Here is a 23968-nt window from a genome sequence, read left to right as displayed (position 1 = left end):
TAGTGTGGTAAAAATAACTAATGAATGTAAAATTTTGGAGGGGCAGTGAACTTTTTTCCAAATGTAAACAAATTACCTCATTCAAAGTTGAGATCAAGATGGCGCAAGTGCTATTATCTTATTGAGGGAGCCCTGCTGATTTTCTGGGATTCAGCAATGAGGAGCAGAATGTAGGTAGAATGAGTACGAGGTTATGGAAAGTAGAAGAGAATTATATAAAATTAAGAGAAGAGATGAGAGAGTTGAGTGGAGCAGTGAGAAATTGGAAGTTGGATATAGATGGTGAGGATATGAAGAGTATTGTCAGAAAATTGAGGAACATCAAGCAACAAGAGAAGGAGAGGGAAGACAAAAACAAGAAATTAAAAGAAGAGGTACAAAAAACTTGGAGATCAAAATACTAAAAACAGGGCTGAGATTCCAGATTTAAAGAAGGAAAATGAAAAACTGAAAAATAGACTGGAGAAGGAGAATAAGCAGAGTGAGGATGTCATGAGAGATAAAGTGCAAGATACGATGAAACAGGAAGCCCATAGCTGGAAGGAGAAAAGAGAAAACAAAAGAATGATATGAAGGAAATATTGATACAACAAAAGGAGGAACATGATAAGCAGATTAAAAAAAAATGGTTAAGATGAATGGAAAAGATCAAATAGTAAGGGATACAGTACATAAGAAAAGTGTATTATGATATTTAGTGATAAAGAAGAGAGATTACCCAATAAGACTGTAAGAGAAAGAGAACTTAAGAGAGCAAAGGAGATAGTAGCAGCAGTAGTGAGTGAGGGAGGGGAGGAAATAATGAGCAAACAAAGGAAGTTCAGAGAATTGGCAAGTATGCTGAAAATGGAGTGAGGACTAAAAATTAGATATATTACTGAAATGTTAGCAGAAACTGTAATGGCAGGGGAATGAAAATTGTTAAAGAAGGAAGACAGGAAAAATATATGGATAATAAGCAGGGCTGGAAAAACCCAGGTTTAAAAAAAACAACCCACTGAGGTTTTTTGTGTTTTATTGTTTTTTTGTTTTTTAGGGATTTATTGTTTTCGTTTTATTATTATTTTTTTGTTTTATTCTTCATATTTATATGTAAATCAGTTTAAATAAGCAACTAAAAAGTAATCTAAGAGTGAAACAGTATGTTTGAATTTTTTTTTTTTTTATGTAGGAGGGGTACTGGCCAAGAGCAACAAAAATGATAAAAAAAAAAAAAAAAAAAAAAAAGGTCCAAAAAGTCAGGTATTCTGTGGCTTTCTTGCAACAACTGTTTACTTCCTTAAGGCTTGGATGTCTATGAAAAGACGTGGAAAAGTACAGGGTGGTATCATCAGCGTAGGAGTGGGTAGGGCAAGAAGTTTGGTTTAGATCATTAATGAATAACAGGGAAAGTTGGTGACAGGACAGAATCCTGAGGAATACCACTGCTAATAGATTTAGGAGAAGAACAGAGACCGTCTACCATAGCAGCAATAGAATGGTCAGAAAGGAAACCTGAGATGAAGTTACAGAGAGAAGGATAGAAGCAGTAAGAGGGTAATTTGGAAATCAAAGCTTTGTGACAGACTCTTATCAAAAGCTTTTGATATGTCCAAGGCAACAGCAAAAGTTTCACCAAAGTCCCTAAAAGAGGATGACCAAGACTCAGTAAGGAAAGCCAGAAGATCACCAGTAGAGAAGCCTTGACAGAACCCATACTGACGATCAGATAGAAGGTTGTGAAGTGATAGTTGTTTAAGAATCTTCCTGCTGAGAACAGATTAAAAACTTCAGAGAGGCAGGAAATTAAAACAATATTATGATAGTTAGAAGGATTAGAATGGTCTCCCTTTTTTAGGAACAGACTGAAGTTAGGCAAACTTCCAGCAAGAAGGAAAGGTAGATGTTGATAGACAGAGTTGGAAGAGTTTGACTAGGCAAGGTACAATTACAGAGGCACAGTTTCAGAGAACAATGGGAGGGATCCCATCAGGTTTGTAAGCTTTCTGAGGGTTAAGGCTAGTGAGGGCATGGAAAACATCATTGCAAAAGATTTTAATAGGTGCCATGAAGTAGTCGATAGAGGGTGGAGGGGAGGGAGGAACAAGCACTGAATCATCCAAGATAGAGTTTTCAGCAAAGGTTTGAACTGAGATTTCAGCTTTAGAAATAGATAAGATGGCAATGGTGCCATCAGGTTGAAATAAAGGAAGGAAAGATGAAGAAACAAAATTATTGGAGATGTTTTTGGCTAGATGCCAGAAATTACAAGGGGAGTTAGATCTTGAAAGATTTTAATACTTTCTATTAATGAAGAACACACACTTGTTTAGGTCATGCTGATACAGGTTGGCCTGGTTGGACAAAGCCTGTATTAACTTGTGTTTTACAGGAAATGAATGGGTAAGACTTGACTATTTTTACATATTTTATGTGCATCTACATATATAGACCTACTCTACTGGTGATCTGGCTTTCCTTACTGAGTCTTGGTCATCCTCTTTTAGAGATTTTGGTGAAACTTTTGTTGTTGCCTTGGAAATATCAAAAGCTTTCGATAGAGTCTGGCACAAAGCTTTGATTTCCAAACTACCATCCTATGGCTTCTATCCTTCTCTCTGTAACTTCATCTCAAGTTTCCTTTTTGACCATTCTATTGCTGCTGTGGTAGACGGTCACTGTTCTTCTCCTAAATCTATTAACAGTGGTGTTCCTCAGGGTTCTGTCTTGTCACCCATTCTCTTCTTCTTATTCATTAATGATCTTCTAAACCAAACTTCTTGTCCTATCCACTCCTACGCTGATGATACCACCCTGCACTTTTCCACGTCTTTTCATAGACGTCCAACCCTTCAGGAGGTAAACATTCCATGCAGGGAAGCCACAGAACGCTTGACTTCTGATCTTTCTAAAATTTCTGATTGGGGCAGAGCAAACTTGGTATTGTTCAATGCCTCAAAAAGTCAATTCCTCCATCTAACAACTCAACACAACCTTCCAGACAACTATCCCCTCTTCTTCAATGACACTCAACTGTCCCCCTCTTCTACACTGAACATCCTCGGTCTGTCCTTTACTTATAATCTGAACTGGAAACTTCACATCTCATCTCTGGCTAAAACAGCTTCTATGAAGTTAGGCGTTCTGAGACGTCTCCACCAGTTTTTCTCACCCCGCAGCTGCTAACTCTGTACAAGGGTCTTATCCGTCCATGTATGGAGTATGCTTCACATGTCTGGGGGGATTCCACTCATACTGCTCTTCTAGATATGGTGGAATCAAAAGCTTTTCATCTCATCAACTCCTCTCCTCTAATTGACTGTCTTCAGCCTCTCTCTCTCTCACCGCTGCAATGTTGCATCTCTAGCTGTCTTCTACCGCTATTTTCATGCTAACTGCTCTTCTGATCTTACTAACTGCATGCCTCCCCTCCTCCCACGGCCTCGCTGCACAAGACCTTCTTCTTTCTCTTACCCCTATTCTGTCCACCTCTCTAATGCAAGAGTTAACCAGTATTCTCAATCATTCATCCCTTTCTCTGGTAAACTCTGGAACTCCTTGCCTGCTTCAGTATTTCCACCTTCCTATGACTTGAATTCCTCCAAGAGGGAGGTTTCAGGACACTTATCCATCAATTTTTGACTACTGCTTTGACCCTTTTATGGAATTGGCATTTCAGTGGGCATTTTTTTTACTGGATTTTTGTTGGCCTTGGCCAGTGTCCTTCCTACATAAAAAAATAAATAAAATATCAATATGATATAGAACTAAATTTTGATATGCAAGAATTTTTTTTTTTTGTGGTGGGGGGTTTAATACCAATCTTGAGAAGAAAAGATTCAAATGAAGATGAGAAGAGTAAATTGAGAGAGATGAGAGAAGAAATTAAAGCAAAAAATGAAGAAAGGACACAAGATCAAGCAAAAGAATTTGTATGGAAAATTATGGATTTAAAGATAAGAAAGTGGTGGTTGAAAACAATAGAGCAACAATAGAGAGGGAATATAGTAAGATTGAGAAGGAATGTAATATATTGAAAGTTATGCATACAAATATAAACAGGTTTGTGTCAAGTATATTGGAGCTAAGGGATATTCTAAGAGATAACAAGCTAGATGTTTTATATTTAACAGAGACCAAATTAAAAGAGGAAATACAAATAAAATTTGAAGTGGAAGAATACGACATTTGGAGGAAAGATAGAAAAGATAAAAGTGAGGATGGAGTGCTAGTATTGGTGAAGAAGGATATCTCTGTTGAAGAAGGGAATATGGTGATAGGATGGCAGAAGGTTTGGGTATTGCAGTTAAAGACAGTGAGAAGAAAAAGAAAAGATTATTGTCACATATATACCACCCATGACAAATGCATGGAAGACAAATGAGCATAAAAAAAATGCAAGTAAAGAAATGGTTGGAAAATATGATAAAAAAAAAAAAAAACAAATAAAGTGTTGCTTATGAGTGACTTTAATTGCAAGAATATATATTAGGAGGAGTTGGAAGTAGGGGAGGGTGCATATTTATGGAATGAAAAGATAATGCAATTAGCAATGGTGAATACTTTGGAGCAGTGGGTAGATGAAGCTATAAGATACAGAGGAGAAGAGCAGCCTTCAATGCTTGACCCTTTAGTGTTTACCAGGAAGCTGAGATCCAGGCCAAATATTAAGTACCTTCCCCCATTACAAAAAAGTGATCACATTGTAATAGAGGTTAAATTAGAAAGGATAAAAGCAAAAGATTGGAAAGAAGACTACAGAAATAACACACTAAACTATGCAAAGGCAAATTTTGAAGAACTTGAAAAATTTTATAGAAGTATAAAGTGGGATAACTTGTTGAAAGACATGGATGTACACACAAAATATGAAGTAATATTAGATAAGTACAATGAGGGAATGTTTAAAGTAAAAAAAAGAAGAGGCATATTTGGTATAATAACAGATGTGCAAAAGCCAAATAGGACATGGAAAAGGCATGGAAGAATGTGCAACAGTAGAATGAAGAAAATAGAGAAGAATATCAACAAGCAAGAAATTAATATCTAAGGATAAGAATAGAAGAAGAAAGAAACTTTGAAAAGGATACAGTGAACAAATGTAAGGAGGAACCAAAGCTTTTCTATTGATACATAAATGGTAAAAATGAAACATAGAGATAGTATTGTTAAGTTAAAAAAAAGGCGGAATGACATATGAAGATGGTGAGATGAACAAAATAATGAATGATTTTTAAATTTGTATTTAAAAAGGAAATAGATTTTGTAAAACCTGCAGGTGGTGTCAAATGAAGAGTTACATGAAATTAAGATGAAAAGTATGAAATCTACAAGCTGTTGAGTGACTAATGTTAGAAAAGATGGTGTGTCAAGGTGGGTATTGAAAGAATAGCGTCACAGGTAAACTCTGCAAGATTGTAATTAAAAACAAAGGGATACAATATTTTTAAGAAAATAAGTTAATTACAGGTAAACAATTTGCATTTACACAAAAAAAAAATCATGTACTACAAATCTGCTGAGCTTCTATACAAGAGTGATAGATGTGGTGCAAGAGAGAGATGGTGCACTGGTGCACTTTACATATATGGTGGGGTTCCACTCATACTGCTCTGCTGAACAGGATGGAATCAAAAACATTACTCTTCTGATCTTGCTAACTGCATGCCTCCCTTCCTCCTGTGGATTTGCTACACAAGACTTCCTACTTTCTATCACCCCTATTCTGTCCATCTCTCTAATTTTAGACTTAACCAGTATTCACAATCTTTCATCACTTTCACTGGCAAAATCTGTAACTCTTTACCTGCTTCTGCATTTCTTCCTTCTATGACTAATTCTTTCAAAAGGGAGGTCTTAAGACACTTCACCAATTTTGGATAATCCTTTTGGCTCTTTTTCTTTTAAAGACAAGCACCTCAATGAGCCTTTTTTTATGTATAAATTTTTGTATCTCTTGGCCAATAATGTTCTTGCATGAAAGAAAAGTAATAAGTGAACAGAGAAGCATAATTATAGAGAATGACAGGAGGGACTACAAGTCTTCTCAGAATCAAGGCAAGAGAAGACATGAAAAACATCCCTATAAAGAATTTCAGAGCCAATATATCAAGTCAGAAAGTGAAGGAAAAGACAGAACATACCCTCCAGTGTTGTGGTAAGGTTTCAGAAAAAGTTAGAGAGAAAAGCAGCTTCAGATATAGAGGAGATGGCAGTGATGGAATCTGGATGAAAACAAGTGGGAAAGATGAAGAAGAAAAATATTTTTGACTACATGTCAGAAGTCATGAGGATATAATAGACTGATAAATTCTTAGTGGGGGAAGCATAATGAGAATAATTAAGAGGGTATTTCATAAGAGAGAAATAACTGCTAAATGGGAGATTTTGGTTGCTAGATAAAAAAAATGGTGCCCACTGGTGAAGTTATCAAATCCAATCATGCCAAATAAGAGACTTGCATATCTTACATTCATGAAAATAAATGAGAGATGATAACCATCCCAAAAATTGCTGGCAAATTATAGTAGTACATATGCTGTTGGTATAAACAGGAAAATAAGTTAGCAGTAAATGGAGAAACATCAAACAATTTATGATTACCTGACTGAATTGACAAAATGACCTTTTTTTTTTTTTATGTAGGAAGGACACTGGCCAAGGGCAACAAAAATCTAATAAAAAAAAATGCCCACTGAAATGCCAGTCCCATAAAAAGGGTCAAAGCAGTGGTCAAAAATTGGTGGATAAGTGTCTTGAAACCTCCCTCTTGAAGAAATTCAAGTCAGGAAGGTGGAAATACAGAAGCAGGCAGGGAGTTCCAGAGTTTACCAGAGAAAGGGATGAATGATTGAGAATACTGGTTAACTCTTGCATTAGAGAGGTGGACAGAATAGGGGTGAGAGAAAGAAGAAAGTCTTGTGCAGCGAGGCCACGGAAGGAGGGGAGGCATGCAGTTAGCAAGATCAGAAGAGCAGTTAGCATGAAAATAGTGGTAGAAGACAGCTAGATATGCAACACTGCGGCGGTGAGAGAGAGACTGAAGACAGTCAGTTAGAGGAGAGGAGTTGATGAGACGAAAAGCTTTTGATTCCACCCTGTCTAGAAGAGCAGTATGAGTGGAACCCCCCCAGACATGTGAAGCATACTCCATACATGGACAGATAAGGCCCTTGTACAGAGTTAGCAGCTGGGGGGGGTGAGAAAAACTGGCGGAGACGTCTCAGAACACCTAACTTCATAGAAGCTAGAGATGAGATGTGAAGTTTCCAGTTCAGATTATAAGTAAAGGACAGACCAAGGATGTTCAGTGTAGAAGAGGGGGACAGTTGAGTGTCACTGAAGAAGAGGGGATAGTTGTCTGGAAGGTTGTGTCGAGTTGATAGATGGAGGAATTGGGTTTTTGAGGCATTGAACAATACCATGTTTGCTCTGCCCCAATCAGAAATTTTAGAAAGATCAGAAGTCAGGCATTCTGTGGCTTCCCTGCGTGATATGTTTACCTCCTGAAGGGTTGGACGTCTATGAAAATACGTGGAAAAGTGCAGGGTGGTATCATCAGCGTAGGAATGGATAGGACAAGAAGTTTGGTTTAGAAGGTCATTAATGAATAATAAGAAGAGAGTGGGTGACACGACAGAACCCTGAGGAACACCACTGTTAATAGATTTAGGAGAACAGTGACCGTCTACCACAGCAGCAATAGAACGGTCAGAAAGGAAACTTGAGATGAAGTTACAGAGAGAAGGATAGAAACCGTAAGAGGGTAGTTTGGAAATCAAAGCTTTGTGCCAGACTCTATCAAAAGCTTTTGATATGTCCAAGGCAACAGCAAAAGTTTCACTAAAATCTCTAAAAGAGGATGACCAAGACTCAGTAAGGAAAGCCAGAAGATCACCAGTAGAGTGGCCTTGATGGAACCCATACTGGCGATCAGATAGAAGGTTGTGAAGTGATAGATGTTTAAGAATCTTCCTGTTGAGGATAGATTCAAAAACTTTAGATAGGCAGGAAATTAAAGCAATAGGACAGTAGTTTGAAGGATTAGAACGGTCACCCTTTTTAGGGACAGGTTGAATGTAGGCAAACTTCCAGCAAGAAGGAAAGGTAGATGTTGACAGAGCTGAAAGAGTTTGACTAGGCAAGGTGCAAGCATGGAGGCACAGTTTTGGAGAACAATAGGAGGGACCCCATCAGGTCCATAAGCCTTCCGAGGGTTTAGGCCAGCGAGGGCATGGAAAACATCATTGCGAATAATTTTAATACGTGGCATGAAGTAGTCAGAGGGTGGAGGAGAGGGAGGAACAAGCCCAGAATCGTCCAAGGTAGAGTTTTTAGCAAAGGTTTGAACAAAGAGTTCAGCTTTAGAAATAGATGTGATAGCAGTGGTGCCATCTGGTTGAAGTAGAGGAGGGAAAGAAGAAGAAGCAAAGTTATTGGAGATATTTTTGGCTAGATGCCAGAAATCACGAGGGAAGTTAGATCTTGAAAGGTTTTGACATTTTCTGTTAATGAAGGAGTTTTTGGCTAGTTGGAGAACAGACTTGGCATGGTTCTGGGTAGAAATATAAAGTGCATGAGATTCTGGTGATGGAAGGCTTAAGTACCTTTTGTGGGCCACCTCTCTATCATGTATAGCACGAGAACAAGCTGTGTTAAACTAAGGTTTAGAAGATTTAGGACGAGAAAAAGAGTGAGGAATGTATGCCTCCATGCCAGACACTATCACCTCTGTTATGCGATCAGCACACAAAGACGGGTCTCTGACACGGAAGCAGTAGTCATTCCAAGGAAAATCAGCAAAATACCTCCTCAGGTCCCCCGAACTTGCAGAGGCAAAACGCCAGAGGCACCTTCACTTAGGGGGATCCTGAGGAGGGATTGAAGTGATAGGACAAGATTAAGATATGAGATTGTGATCGGAGGAGCCCAACGGAGAAGAAAGTGTGACAGCATAAGCAGAAGGATTAGAGGTCAGGAAAAGGTCAAGAATGTTGGGCGTATCTCCAAGACGGTCAGGAATACGAGTAGGGTGTTGCACCAATTGCTCTAGGTCATGGAGGATAGCAAAGTTGTAGGCTAGTTCACCAGGATGGTCTGTGAAGGGAGAGGAAAGCCAAAGCTGGATTATAAGTTGTGCAATTCTTACCTGTAAGTGTTCCAATTAACAAGTTATTGGTGAACCTTGGTTTATTCTCCTTTGGCAGAATCTTTTGCTCTTTCTTTAGTCTCAGTGTCCGAAGATAGAGCAGATGGCCGGATGGACGAAGAATGGGAAACTGAAAATAACAGATTATACAATAAGTACTAAGCTGTTTCAGGAGATGGAAAACTTACGTCATATTTATGAGCTGTCTTTCTAACATGTATAGCACAAGAGTTAAACCAAGATTTGAAAAATTTACAGTGAAAGAAAGAGCGAGGAATGTGGAGACAGATCACTACTCGATGAAGCAGCTTTCTTACCTATATTTCTAAGAAAAATGACATGTCATCTTTTTTCCATGGCAGCTGTCAATGACTAGCACTGTCTTTGACGTAAATCATAGGGCTGCCTTCTTCCTCTCTTCCTCTAATAATAATAATTAATAAGTTTATTGACAAAATAAGCATTTAAAAATATACAAGATAATACAAAGCATATGCATAACAGAAACTAAAACCTCATAAAACCATATATTTTGTGCAATTGACATATTAACAATTATCTATATCCCCCTATTACTTCATGAATGTACTTGCACAGTTCAGCTAAGTCCACTGATATTACTGAAATTGGATATCTCTGTCGTCAATCTTCTGAAATAGTACATGAAATCAATACATGGTTCTCTGTATGTATGGAGGTAAAATCACAAGAGCAAGTCCTAAGGAGGGGGGCTGGTATGCGGCTCCATCTAACTATCTCCACTCTTAAGCTATGGCACATAAGTCTGACTTGTATGAAAGACTTTCGATAAGAATCTGGACATATTTGGTTGTTAGATAAATGCTGTGTACATTCAAGGAAGGGTTCAGCTCTGTGACATATGTATTGAACTTTAGCTCTGTGACATATGTGTTGGACTATAGCTCTGTGACATATGTGGTGAACTTAGTTGCTGTTGGTGCTTTGTGTTGTACATAGTCTGAGATGTTATCCAAAGGATCAGAAGTATGATTCTCACATAAAACTTATGGTTCTTACATAAGTAAAAAAAAAAAAAAAAAAAAAGTAAATAAGAAATAAAGGTAAATGGTTCTTCATTATCCTCTCTCACTCACTTTGACAAAAGGAATGTTTTTATCTTTTATGTTTTTATCAGGTACAGGGCCTGGAGCGGTTTGAATCTCATGGGGTGAATGGGCTAAATGGAGGAGATAGGATGGGGTGTATGAGAAATGTAGGAGTGGGGATGGGGAGGTGAACATGGAGTGGCAATGAAAGAAAGAGGTGTGGCTTAATTTACACATCACAAATTCTGGCCTATGATATTTACCTACTAAAATCCCTCAAGTTGACATGTCACTTCAGCTAAAAATAAGGGTAGGAAGGTTGCTTCAAGTATGGAGATATCTGCACACCTCCCTGCAAGATCATTGTTATGCACTTAACATAGAGAGATGGATTTCTGACACGTAAACAGTAGCCATGCCATGAAAAATCAGAAAATACCTTCTCATGGTCAAGAATGTTGTATCTACAAGACAATGAGGAATAAGGGTAGGGTGTTGCACTAATTGCTGTAGGTCATGGAAGATAACCAAATTAGAGGCTGGTTCATCAGATTGGTCAATGAAAGCCAAAGCTGGTGGTGAACACTGAAGAGAATACAGATCTCTGTGAAAGAGAAGTGCATTACGATGGGCTCCACTTTGAAAGTTAAAGAGTCAAGGAATTTTTTATAGTTAGAGGAGTTAGTGAGAGGTATATAATACAAATGAATTTAGTTTGAGAGTGACAATGAAGTGTAAGCAAACTCAGAAGACTCAAGAATGTGGGCACAAGAGCAGGATGGGTCATGGCACACCTGGACACATCAAACTTTAGATTTAAAAGGAGGGTAAAAAAAAGTAGGGGGAAAAAGAGTAAGGTTTACCTGCATTTTGGTAAGGAAAAGATAGGGTTTAGAAGAGGAGAGGTGATGCTCCACAGATTCCAAATAAAATCAGAGGCTGTGGATGTTGTAGACATTAATGAAGAAAAAGTTGAGGGGTATGTCAAAATACTCAGGCTCAATAACGGAAGATCAATCCAATCTGGTGACATTTCTGGTTCCCTCCTCATACAGATACTCAAGGCTGGTGTTGGAGATGCCATTTTTACTTTTTAGTTTTGAGTGAAAGGTATAGATGTTTGGTGTATGTAGTAGTATGTGAAAGAAGAGAGGTGGCTTTAAGGGATAGGCTGTCATTGCTCCCTTGTGTTGTAAGACAAGTTGTGGAGGTCACAACTAGGTTAGCAGTAAGTACCTATACCAGTGCACATGAGATCTCCCTGGTAGTAATTACCATTTTGGCAGGTGTTACTGCCGCCTCCTCCTCCTCCTCCTCCTCCTCCTGCTCTCCTTAATAAGATAATTGTATATTTCTTTAAAAATTCTTTAAATTAATTATTATTTTTTTTATGTAGGAAGGACACTGGCCAAGGGCAACAAAAATCCAATAAAAAAATATGCCCACTGAAATGGCAGTCCCATAAAAGGGTCAAAGCAGTGGTCAAAAAATGATGAATAAGTGTCTTGAAACCTCCCTCTTGAAGGAATTCAAGTCATAGGAAGGTGGAAATACAGAAGCAGGCAGGGAGTTCCAGAGTTTACCAGAGAAAGGGATGAATGATTGAGAATACTGGTTAACTCTTGCGTTAGAGAGGTTGACAGAATAGGGGTGAGAGAAAGAAGAAAGTCTTGTGCAGTGAGGCCACAGAAGGAGGGGAGGCATGCAGTTAGCAAAATCAGAAGAGCAGTTAGCATGAAAATAGCGGTAGAAGACAGCTAGATATGCAACACTGCGGTGGTGAGAGAGAGGCTGAAGACAGTTAGTTAGAGGAGAGGAGTTAATGAGATGGAAAGCTTTTGATTCCACCCTGTCTAGAAGAGCAGTATGAGTGGAACCCCCCCCAAGACATGTGAAGCATACTCCATACATGGACAGATAAGGCCCTTGTAAAGAGTTAGCAGCTGGGGGGTGAGAAAAACTGGAAGAGACATCTCAGAACGCCTAACTTCATAGAAGCTGTTTTAGCTAGAGATGAGATGTGAAATTTCCAGTTCAGATTATAAGTAAAGGACAGACCAAGGATGTTCAGTGTAGAAGAGGGGGACAGTTGAGTGTCATTGAAGAAGAGGGGATAGTTGTCTGGAAGGTTGTGTCGAGTTGATAGATGGAGGAATTGAGTTTTTGAGGCATTGAACAATACCAAGTTTGCTCTGCCCCAATCAGAAATTTTAGAATGATCAGAAGTCAAGCGTTCTGTGGCTTCCCTGCGTGAAATGTTTACCTCCTGAAGGGTTGGATGTCTATGAAAAGATGTGGAAAAGTGCAGGGTGGTATCATCAGCGTAGCAATGGATAGGACAAGAAGTTTGGTTTAGAAGATCATTAATGCATAATAAGAAGAGAGTGGGTGACAGGACAGAACCCTGAGGAACACCACTGTTAATAGATTTTGGAGAACAGTGACCGTCTACCACAGCAGCAATAGAACGGTCAGAAAGGAAACTTGAGATGAAGTTACAGAGAGAAGGATAGAAACCGTAGGAGGGTAGTTTTTTTTTTTTTTATGTAGGAAGGACACTGGCCAAGGGCAACAAAAATCTAAAAAAAAATATGCCCACTGAAATGCCAGTCCCATAAAAGGGTCAAAGCAGTGATCAAAAATTGATGAATAAGGGTCTTGAAACCTCCCTCTTGAAGGAATTCAAGTCATAGGAAGGTGGAAATACAGAAGCAGGCAGGGAGTTCCAGAGTTTACCAGAGAAAGGGATGAATGATTGAGAATACTGGTTAACTCTTGCATTAGAAAGGTGGACAGAATAGGGGTGAGAGAAAGAAGAAAGTCTTGTACAGCGAGGCCGCGGAAGGAGGGGAGGCATGCAGTTAACAAGATCAGAAGAGCAGTTAGCATGAAAATAGTGGTAAAAGACAGCTAGGTATGCAACACTGCAGCGGTGAGAGAGAGGCTGAAGACAGTCAGTTAGAGGAGAGGAGTCGATGAGACGAAAAGCTTTTGATTCCACCCTGTCTAGAAGAGCAGTATGAGTGGAACCCCCCCAGACATGTGAAGCATACTCCATACATGGACGGATAAGACCCTTGTACAGAGTTAGCAGCTGGGGGGGGTGAGAAAAACTGGCGGAGACGTCTCAGAACGCCTAACTTCATAGAAGCTGTTTTAGCTAGAGAATATATAATAAAGAGATGAAAGACAGCAAATATTGTACAGACCTCAAGAACTTACAAAGGTGAATTCTTAACTATTGTCTTGTACTCAGGCTAAGGATCTTATGTCCATAGCTCTATAATCTTAAAAGATATGAATTTCAAACTTTTTTTTTGGTAGCAACATGATATCTCAAATAGAAAAATTCTATTACAACTATTGTCTTTACCCTTCCTGAGTTATGTGGAGCTCTGATACTATGAGATATTCACCTTTTTTCCAACATTTGAACAGCCTAAATGAAGCCATTCTATATAATGGGTGACAAACTCTTCATACCTACTTCACCAGTGTCACACATAAGTGGCATATAATGTCCGATGTATCTCAAAAACTGATAAGGCACTGTACCTTGACCATATTAAGTGTTGTTCCAGGCCAAGGGGATACAGTGGCTCGCTGAATCAGACTGGAGGCATCAGTTTTACACAGGTCTGACCCAAGCAAGGCATTGAATAAGGTTGATTTTCCAGAGTTGGTGCATCCTATGATGTAAATGTCACCTGGAGAAGGAGATATCTGTTACACATCATACACACATTATGCCTCTCAAAACAGGGAAAAAAAAAAAAAAAAAAAAAAAAAAAAAAAAAAAAAAATATATATATATATATATATATATATATATATATATATATATATATATATATATATATATATATATATATATATATATATATATATATATATATATATATATATATATATATATATATATATATATATATATATATACTCGTATATATATATATATATATATATATATATATATATATATATATATATATATATATTATACAAAAGAGAATCTTCATCATGCAGTTTTCTAGTTTTTTTTTTTCCTGCAGTTTCACATTTTATTAAGCGAAAAGCAGTAAAAAAAAAATCCACCATGTAATACAACTGTGTGTACATACAAAGGACAATCCAAAAGTTCCCAGATTGTCCTGATAAGATATTTTCCTAATGTTTTAATCACTATTGTTCCCTTTGAAGTAATCACTTTGGTGGTCAATATCTTTATTGAGTCTGGTGTCTTTCCTACTGTTAAAAGCATCTCTGGAACTCTCATTAATGAATGCTATTCATGTTCTGTGCTTCTTCCCAACTCATCTGGACATTGTGAAATTGTAATCCCTTCAGTTCTTCAGTTGAGGTTTCCATTGTAGAAACAGAAAAAGTCACAGTGAACCATGTCAGGGAAGTACAGCATAAAGAAGGGACACTACCATCCTGTTTTTGGCTAAGAAATGCTGGACAGAATGGTCAGTGTGGGACTGTGCTGTTGTGATGCAGAAGCTGGTTCTGTGTACACTAGTCTAAACATTTCCTTCTCACAATGTTCCTCAAACACCTCTGAACATCAATGTAAAAGTGTTGGTTTGTTACCTAGCCTGCTAGGAAAGCTCCATGTGAATATATCCCTCCAAGTTCAAGAAACAGGTTATAAGACTCTTGACATTGCTCCTCATCTACTTTACTTTTATTTTGGTCAGGATGAGCTTGAACTCTTCCACTGAGATGACTGGTGCTTGGTTCCTGGGTCACAACCATAGACTTTGCCTTCATCATCAGTTATGACCATGGAAAAGTTTTGAGCATATACTTTCCAGGAAATCTTTGCACACAGCCAATGCTGCTTCTGGTTTTGTGCTGACAGGCAGGGCAAAATTTTGGCAGCAATTTATTTCACACTGAGTTAATCTGTGAGAGCGAATTAATATAACTTGAATCAATACAACAAATGCCATTAATTTTTTGCTTGTGGTCCTCATGGATGGCCTGATGCTTCCCATCAATGTTTTTTTTTGCTGGCTAATGTATGACCAGAACATTCAGTATTCACAATCAAAGTTTACACTTAACATAAAACATGAGAAGTACTCAAATGTCAGAGTTTTTCTGATTGCACCATTACAAGATGCCTCTTAAAACATCTTATTGGTCTATATAACTATTTTGTTGGGCTTGAAATAAAAATTAACATGTGCTACTCCTTTAAGTTTGCTATTTTCAAATATAACCAAATGAAAAAAAAAAAGTACCAGTGAAATAAAATATGTCAGTTTATCATTGTGTTGGCTAGCATATTGTGCAAAGGTACAAATGTTTAATGTTCCATACCATATTAAGTTTGTGCTGTAATCTGTTGGTGCTCCACACAGATGGTTTATGAGCTTTGGAATCACACTGTTTTTTCTCACCCCCCTTCCCCAGCTGCTAACTCTGTACAGGGGCCTTATCCATCCCTGTATGGAGTATGCTTCACATGTATGATGTAGGGGGGATTACACTCATACTGCTCTTTTAGAAAGGGTGGAATCAGAACCTTTTCATCTTATCAACTCCTTTCCTCTAATTGACTGTCTTCAGCCTCATTCTCATCACCACAGTGTTGCAACTCTTGCTATCTTCTACTGCTATCTTCATGCCAACTCCTCTTCTGATCTTGCTAACTGCATGCCTTCCCTCCTCACGTGGTCTTGCTGCACAAGACTTTCTTCTTCCTCTCATCCCTATTCTGTACACCTCTTTACTGCAAGAGTTAACCAATATTTTCAAACATTCATCCTTTTCTCTGGTAAAGTTCAGAACTCCCTGTCTGCTTCTGTATTTCTATCTAGGATCCCTATGACCTTAACTCTTTCAAGAGGGATGTTTCAAGATACTTATCCTGTAATTTTCTATTACTGTTTTCAACTCTGTTTGGGGATCGGCACCTCAGTGGACATCCCCCCCTTTTTTTTTTTCAGTTTTGTTGCCCTTAGCCAGTGCCCCTCCTACATAAAAAAAAGTATTGCCTTGTTAAGAAGACAAAACAGTAGAACAGATGCTCTTGATATGTGATATAGCCAGGAGACGAGAAATAATGGATGAGTAGGGGGTGGCAGTTACTGTACCTCTGCATAATGGTAAAGATTGTTGGAATGAGTGTAACAAAGGATACGTTTACTTAGTGAGGCAGGAAAAGTTACTAGAATCTTGGCATAGAACTGAAGGAAGTGACTGAGGCAAAGGTCAGTGAGAAACAAGAATTTAGAAGAATTGCTAGAATCTTGGCATAGAACTGAAGGAAGTGACTGAGGCAAAGGTCAGTAAGAAACAAGAATTTAGAAGAAAAGGTGTATGTGAGATTTATGCAATTAAAATAATTGTAGTAAGAAAATGGTAAAAGAAAATTGTATGCAGCCTTCACAGACCTAGAGTAAGGATATGAGGCCTTTAGTGTTAGAAGGGCAAATGCAAAATGACGTTTTGAGTTATTGGCATTTGTAATATTATCTAAGCATGAATTTCTTTTACTATTGTGAGGGCGAATCCAATAAAATGCCATTTTCAGATATAGTGGTACCTCAAGATTCAAACTTAATTGGTTCTTTTGGGCTGTTCAAATTGGGAAGCAATTTATCCCATTAAAATTAATGTAAAAAAAAAAAAATCCATTCCAGGTCCCAAAATCACCCTATTTTTATGGATTTATATTGTGTCCTAAACATGAACTGAATGAATATAACCTAAATTATAGAAAAAAAAATACAGTAAAAGAAAACATGAAGTACCATACATTTTGGCATATAAGACAGCACTTGAAGCATACTAAAAGAGATGCAAAAAAAAAAATTACCTTAAAATTTTATACAAAATAGAATTGTAAATAAACACCAACCACATAATGATGAGTCATCAAAAGTTCCTGCCGCCTTCAGCCTTGAAAACAGTTGTTGTAGTGTACACAATTATTTTACACTAAAATCCTCTCTCTCTCTCTGCCTTCCTCTGCCTTCCCTCCCTCCCTCCATCCATTCTTCCTTCTCTCTCTCTCTCTCTCTCTCTCTCTCTCTCTCTCTCTCTCTCTCTCTCTCTCTCTCTCTCTCTCTCTCTCTCTCTCTCTCTCTCTGTGTGTGTGTGTGAAATTAAGAACAATCCTGAGAACTGCTAAATAGAATGAGACTGACAGAGAATGAAAATGGAATTATATGAGAATGAAAAAGTGAGAAAAGATGAAGCAAAAATGACATAGAATGAATGGGAGGGAGAGAGGGAGTATCACTCCCTTGTCCCTGGCAGGGAGGGAGGGTGGCAGGGAGGGAGGTTTGAGACCAGAGGCAAGAGGAAGGAGCAATGGGAGGAAGGGACATAAAGGAAAGGAGGATGGAACATGGGAAAAGAAAGTGGGAGAGAGAGAGAGAGAGAGAGAGAGAGAGAGAGAGAGAGAGAGAGAGAGAGAGAGAGAGAGAGAGAGAGAGAGAGAGAGAGAGAGAGAGAGAGAGAGAGAGAGAGAGAGAGAGAGAGAGAGAGAGAGAGAGAGAGAGAGAGAGAGAGAGAGAGAGAGAGAGAGAGAGAGAGAGAGAGATGGAAGGAGGAAGGATGGGTGAGAAAGATAGGAGGAAGGATGTGGGATAGGATATGGGAGAGGGGCAGGGATGGGAGGAGGGGAAGGAAGGGGAACTGACCAAGTGGTGCTGCTTGAACAGGTGTTTGTGTTCAAATTGGAGGACCCTGTTTGAAATGGAGGACAAAATTTGTTTGCCAACCTTGTTCAAATTGGAAGTTGTTCAAATTGAAGCATGTTTGAATTACAATGTATAACTGTATTTTAGTTTCAGTGTTTGCTTACTTTTAACATCTTGGTAACTAATTCTGTGAACATAATTGTTTTTCTAATCAATACATGCAAATGATGACTTTTTTTGTGAAAGCATGTATTATCAATAAATTATTACTTTTTCATATGTTTAATGTTGCTAAATAAGAAAAGAAAATTATTACTATTTCAATGCTATGTAACTATACTGAAATGTAGGATTTAAACTAATTTATTTTTTCATAGACTAGTTTGTCAAAACACCCACACTTGCATGACTCAACAATTTCATGCTTAGGAACATTTTTCTTGGTCTAGTAGCTTGTGTAGCCCTGGTCAAAATTATGTTTTTTCTTTGTTATGTTCCTTTCCCAGATCTTAGGATCACACTTCCTCTTTCTTGAATGTCACATGACTCATGGTCACTATCACTGCTTATGTTTTCGATTCAGGTGGTATTTACAGGTAATTTTTGTAGATTCAATGATCTACATGCAAATGCAAAGGCACTGTCTGGCAGACTGCCAGGACATGCTCTCATCTGATGGACTATGTGGAAGGTGTGGTGTAATGTCAGAGTGTAGGCTGCTGCTGATTGACAACCAGGGATATCAGATTCGCCTTCCCTACAATATACTTTATCTCAGCGCCTTCCACACACGTGACAAAATTTTGAGTGTTAAGGTAGGTGCACCCCTATATTCAGAGGGATTTTCAACCAAGTTGTGAGAGCAAAAGTGGTTTGAAACATGTGGTGACATGAAGATAATGGCTAGTAGAATACTCTCGCAGGTCCAACTCAAAACCATAAAAATGTAAATTTGCCCATCTTACACTAAATGCTTTATATGTTCTTAAAATTAACAGTATAGGAAGGCAGTTATTGCTTTGTCCTGAGTCACAATACAGACACTGTTATGGTCACTGAGCCAGCCTTGGCTGAATGTTGAAGTCAAGTTCTCCTTTGGAAAGATCTGCTATATACACCACCAGAATGTTTTATATGTCACTGTAGGGTGTAAATGTACTGACATATTTTACCATTATATGTATTTATAAGTGCTGATAGAGTGGCAGTAATACATCAAAAGCTTTTCATCTCATCAACTCCTCTCCTCTAACTGACTGTCTTCACCCTCTCTCTCACTGCCGCAATGTTGCATATCTAGCTGTCTTCTACTGCTATTTTCGTGCTAACTGCTCTTCTGATCTTACTAACTGCATGTCTCCCCTCCTTCCACGGCCTCGCTGCACAAGACTTTCTTCTTTCTCTCACCCCTATTCTGTCCACCTCTCTAACGCAAGAGTTAACCAGTATTCTCAATCATTCATCCCTTTCTCTGGTAAACTCTGGAACTCCCTGCCTGCTTCTGTATTTCCACCTTCCTATGACTTGAATTCCTTCAAGAGGGAGGTTTCAAGACACTTATTCATCAATTTTTGACCACTGCTTTGATCCTTTTATGGGACTGGCATTTCAGTGGGCATTTTTTTTTATTAGATTTTTGTTGCCCTTGGCCAGTGTCCTTCCTACATAAAAAAAAAAAAAAAATGTCTCAGTTATCATGGTGACAGATGGCATGGCCTTAAGAAAAACTGATGATGAATTACAAAGGTCACTGAGAAGGAGAGACATCTGACATGATGTGTATGCTCCCTGAAGTGATCCTTACTGAACCATAAAACAACAAGCCTATATAAGCCTGTGTGGCCAATAACTAGTGGTTTTGTGCCCAACATATAAGCATCCTATACATCCATGTTTGAAGTCCATGCAACTTCTCTAAGAGGTAAATATGTGGACAAGATTAGTTTTGTTGCTGGGACTGTGTTGCACATATTATATCTGAGTAAAGATTGTTGCTGGGGCTGTACGGATTAAGGCATCATCATCACAATAGCCCCTCTCCCACTTGTTGTATGCAATATGTTTTCCATTCTTTCCATTGTCACACAAATGTGATCATCTTCATGGAGTAAGTTATTGTTAACTTCTACAGTTATATCAAAATCCATGGTGATAACATATAAATATCTGAAGTAAAACAATATTCTTTGTGAGATAAAATTTAACATCTTTAAAGTTTGAAAATACCAAATAAATTGCAATATTACATAGATTACATTAATTCTGTGGTTTTTTACACTGCCACACATGACTCAGTTGGTATTTACATTTTGAGTTTTCATTTCTCAAGCCAAATTCTAATTCTTATGAATGCAATGATTCCTCCTTGGTGGACATTCTCTCAGAGGAGAATGTAACAGGCAGCATATGAAGCCACTGTTGTCTCTGGGACCATAAAGATAACATGTACTCCAAAAAAGATTTCTGCTTCCTGATGAGCCCATCATAAATGCATTTACATGCCCTTTTTACCTTGTTTAAATAATCTAATCCTAAGAAAAGACTGCTTACCTGTGCTAGCAGCATGTTTTCTTTACATTTAAAGTGTCTTTAATTTAAAGTAAGTACTGGCTGACTCTAGATCATTGATCTGCATCTCAATCTGATCTGGATTTGCTTATGGTAAAAGGAATGTTTGGAGCCATTATTGATTAAAACAATAACACAGGCAAGTTGCTGCTCAGCTGTCAGATGTAGTGGACTGTTAATGCTCACTACTAGACTCTAAGGAAGTGTCAATAAGGACTACAGCCTACATTTCCTGAAGCAGTTGGGTCAAGAATGCAACTCCTGAGTTCCAGCCACCTGCCTACCCAAGCTGATCCTCATTAAAGGAAAAAATAATTGCTGCACAAGACTGGGTTCCAAACCTGGTCATGAATGTTGTATAAGTTTCATACTGTGCAAGCTTTCTTTGTCTCATATCAAGAATTGTCAAATGATATTTATATAATGACCAGAAACTATAAAAGAAAAAAATCAGGAGTTTCACTACTAAGGAGGGAAGTGATGAGAAAATAATTAAATGGTAATTTCGGTACTTTACAAAAACAGGAGTACAAAAATATAAATACAGTGGAACCTGTTACTTTTCAAACAAATTAGTTTTCTAACAAAATTTTTAATTCATAATTGCTTCACTTGCCGTACCGCAATTTAGTTCTCGAACAAAGTTACTTCAAATATTAAAAAAACAAAGCAATAACTGCAGTTTATTACTAATTTACAGTTTCTATAACTATTTCCTTTGTTTCTATATACAGAAGGTGTTCAAGTTATGAGCAAGATATGTTCCAGAAGGCTGCTCATAAGTCATTTTGCTCATAACTCATTGCTGTAATTTTTCAGTAAAATAAAAAAGAAAAAAAAATCAAATTTTCCACAATGTAATGCTTACTTGATGCTTGATTCCATGAGAGAGAGAGAGAGAAAGAGAGAGAGAGAGAGAGAGAGAGAGAGAGAGAGAGAGAGAGAGAGAGAACCTTGCCTTATGCGTGGTGATACTACTGAATAGTGACAGGCTTGAGGGTTCTGCTAAATGCAATTCAAATATGCCAGGCATACGACCTGAGTTAAAATGAGATGGCTCTCTCTCTTTCTCTCTCTCTCTTTCTCTCTCTCTCTCTCTCTCTCTCTCTCTCTCTCTCTCTCTCTCTCTCTCATGCACATTTGTTCTCTCTCTCTCTCTCTCTCTCTCTCTCTCTCTCTCTCTCTCTCTCTCTCTCTCTCTCATGCACATTTGTTCTCTCTCTCTCTCTCTCTCTCTCTCTCTCTCTCTCTCTCTCTCTCTCTCTCTCTCTCTCTCTCTCTCTCTCTCTCTCTCTCTCTCTCATGCATTTTTTTTTATTTTCTCCCTCTTTCCTTCTCAGGTTATACACATCTTTTTTCATATAATTTATTAAGATGACTGAAAGGATAAGACAGGTATGTTTGCCTATTTGTGGACATTATGTAATGGAGCAGGCTTTCTACACCATGTAGTGCAAAACCAACATCTCCATGTCTCTTAGAGGCTGACTGGCAGAGGTCCATACGCCATGGAATCTCAAGCTAGACTCACAAATTAAAATTTTAAACTAGCATCTTAAAATAAACTGCCACAGGGCCTGTGTCCTGGGGCAGTGAGCAGTCCTTCGCAATGCTCCTGCACTGCGTGGGTAGTTGTGAAGCAACGTACTAGGTAACTTTTGGTTAGCAAAGGGAACAATATTGAGAGCACAATTTCATTTTGTGAGTAGACTGCTTGTATCTCTGAACATTCATAACTCATTACTTCATAACTTGGACATCCTCTGTATTTGGAGGAGGGACACAGAGTGTAAGACAGTAATTCAATCTTTGAAATAAGCTAAATATGATCCTGTTGAGAAACTTTGATGTAAACAAACAGTTTTCAGCTAGTTCAGGAGTAATCCCAAGCTACCTGTGACTCTCGATAACCCCCAACACCATCACTACTGCACAACTGTATTTTTCCAGTAGCTTTTCCTAGCAACAAGATGTCTTAGTGTTATGATCATCTTCATTTTGGTAGTAAGTGGGTTGCTCCTCTATTTATCACCAGGTCCTGCTTGTCTATCTTCTCAGTGCGGTTAACTATTTTATACATTGTTATTAGATCTCCTCTTTCTCTTCTAACTTGCAAAGTTGGCAGTCCCATTTCCTTCAAACTCTCTTCGTAGGTTAGGTCTTTCAGCTCTGGTACCATCCTTGTAGCTGCCCTCTGAATTCTTTCCAACTTCTTTATATTTTTCTTAATATGTGGAGACCACACCACTGCTGCATATTCCAGTCTGGGACGTAGCATAGTGGCTATAATATTTTTTCATCATAGTCTTATCCATATAATGAAATGCCACCCTAATATTTGTTAACATCCTGTACGTTGAGCCAAATATCTTATTTATAAACTGTTCTGGTGTCAGGATTCTTGAAAAACCACTCCTAGGTCTTTTTTCTCCTTGCTCCTCATTATTACTTCCTCCCCAATTTTATAGTCCCATGCAGGTCTTTATCAATTCCATCACATGGCATTTCTTAGCACTGAATTCCAATTTCCACTTCTTGCTCCACCCATAAATCTTGTCAATATCTCTGCAACTCTATACAATCAACATGGCTCTTTATTACTCTTGACAATTTTGCATCATCAGCAAACAGTTTAATATAACTGGTCAAACCCTCCTGCATATCATTAATGCATATTTGGAACATAATGGGTGCTAACATTGACCCCTGTTGTACTCCGTTTGTTACATTACCCAAACTGTGAACAGGTGTCCCTGATCACAATTCTCATTTCTCTACCCTTTAAGTAGTCTCTCATCCGTTTTAGCACTGTTCCTCTCAGTCCTCCTATATGTTCCATCTTCCACAATAGTCTTTTATGTGGAACTTTATCAAAAGCTTTTTTGATGTCCAAGTACACTGCATCTACCCACCCATTTTTTTTATACTTCACCTATTACTCTTGTATAGAAACTTGGTAAATTTGACACACATGACCTTCCTTTTCTGAAACTAAATTGGCTATTTGTTATAACTTCGTTCTCTTCCATATATTTCACCCACTTTTCCATGATCACTATTTCACAGGTCTTGTCCACAACACTAGTTAGCAATACCAGTCTATAATTTAGTGGCTCAGTCCTCTTTCCTCCTTTGTGTATTGACACTATATTTCCTCTCTTCCACTCTCTTGGTACTCTTCCCTCTATCAGTGGTGTTAATCACATCCCAAATTGGCTCCACCACTTGTTCTCTACATTCCTTTAGTGTCCAACCTGACACTCCATCAGGACCCATTGCTTTCCTGACATCCAACTTCTCTAACAATTTGCCTATTTCATATTTTTGCCTCATCTCCTTTTTTGGTTCTGTAAAATCCACTTCCACAATGAACACAGATCTGAAACTCTCATCCATAATTTCACTCATCTCTTCTGCTGTTTGATATATCCTTCCTTCCTTTACTATCTTGTTAATTGTCTCTCTGCTGGTCATCTTTCCACTGATATATCTGTAAAAAACTTGGGCTCTTCTTCACATTTCTTTACCACATCCTTTTCAGATTGTTT

General features: G+C 38.2%; 1 protein-coding gene across 7 annotated transcripts in view; it reads right to left on the bottom strand.

Moving 5' to 3' along the window:
• Positions 1-23968, bottom strand: part of LOC135109061 (nitric oxide-associated protein 1-like) — an 83514-nt gene that overhangs the window by 34574 nt on the left and 24972 nt on the right. For all 7 annotated transcript variants that reach the window (XR_010272565.1, XR_010272564.1, XM_064020080.1 and 4 more), the window contains 2 exons: positions 13750-13901; positions 9128-9257 (listed from right to left, as the gene is read on the bottom strand). Coding sequence is in view for 5 of the 7 variants with exons in the window: in XM_064020080.1 (XP_063876150.1) it covers positions 9128-9257; positions 13750-13901 (282 nt within the window). In the remaining 2 variants the exon portion in view is untranslated. The remainder of the gene's footprint in view (positions 1-9127; positions 9258-13749; positions 13902-23968) is intronic.

Source organism: Scylla paramamosain, chromosome 18 (genome assembly GCF_035594125.1).
Source record: "Scylla paramamosain isolate STU-SP2022 chromosome 18, ASM3559412v1, whole genome shotgun sequence".
Taxonomy (NCBI): Eukaryota; Metazoa; Arthropoda; class Malacostraca; order Decapoda; family Portunidae; genus Scylla; species Scylla paramamosain.
This window is presented reverse-complemented; position numbering and strand designations above follow the sequence as displayed.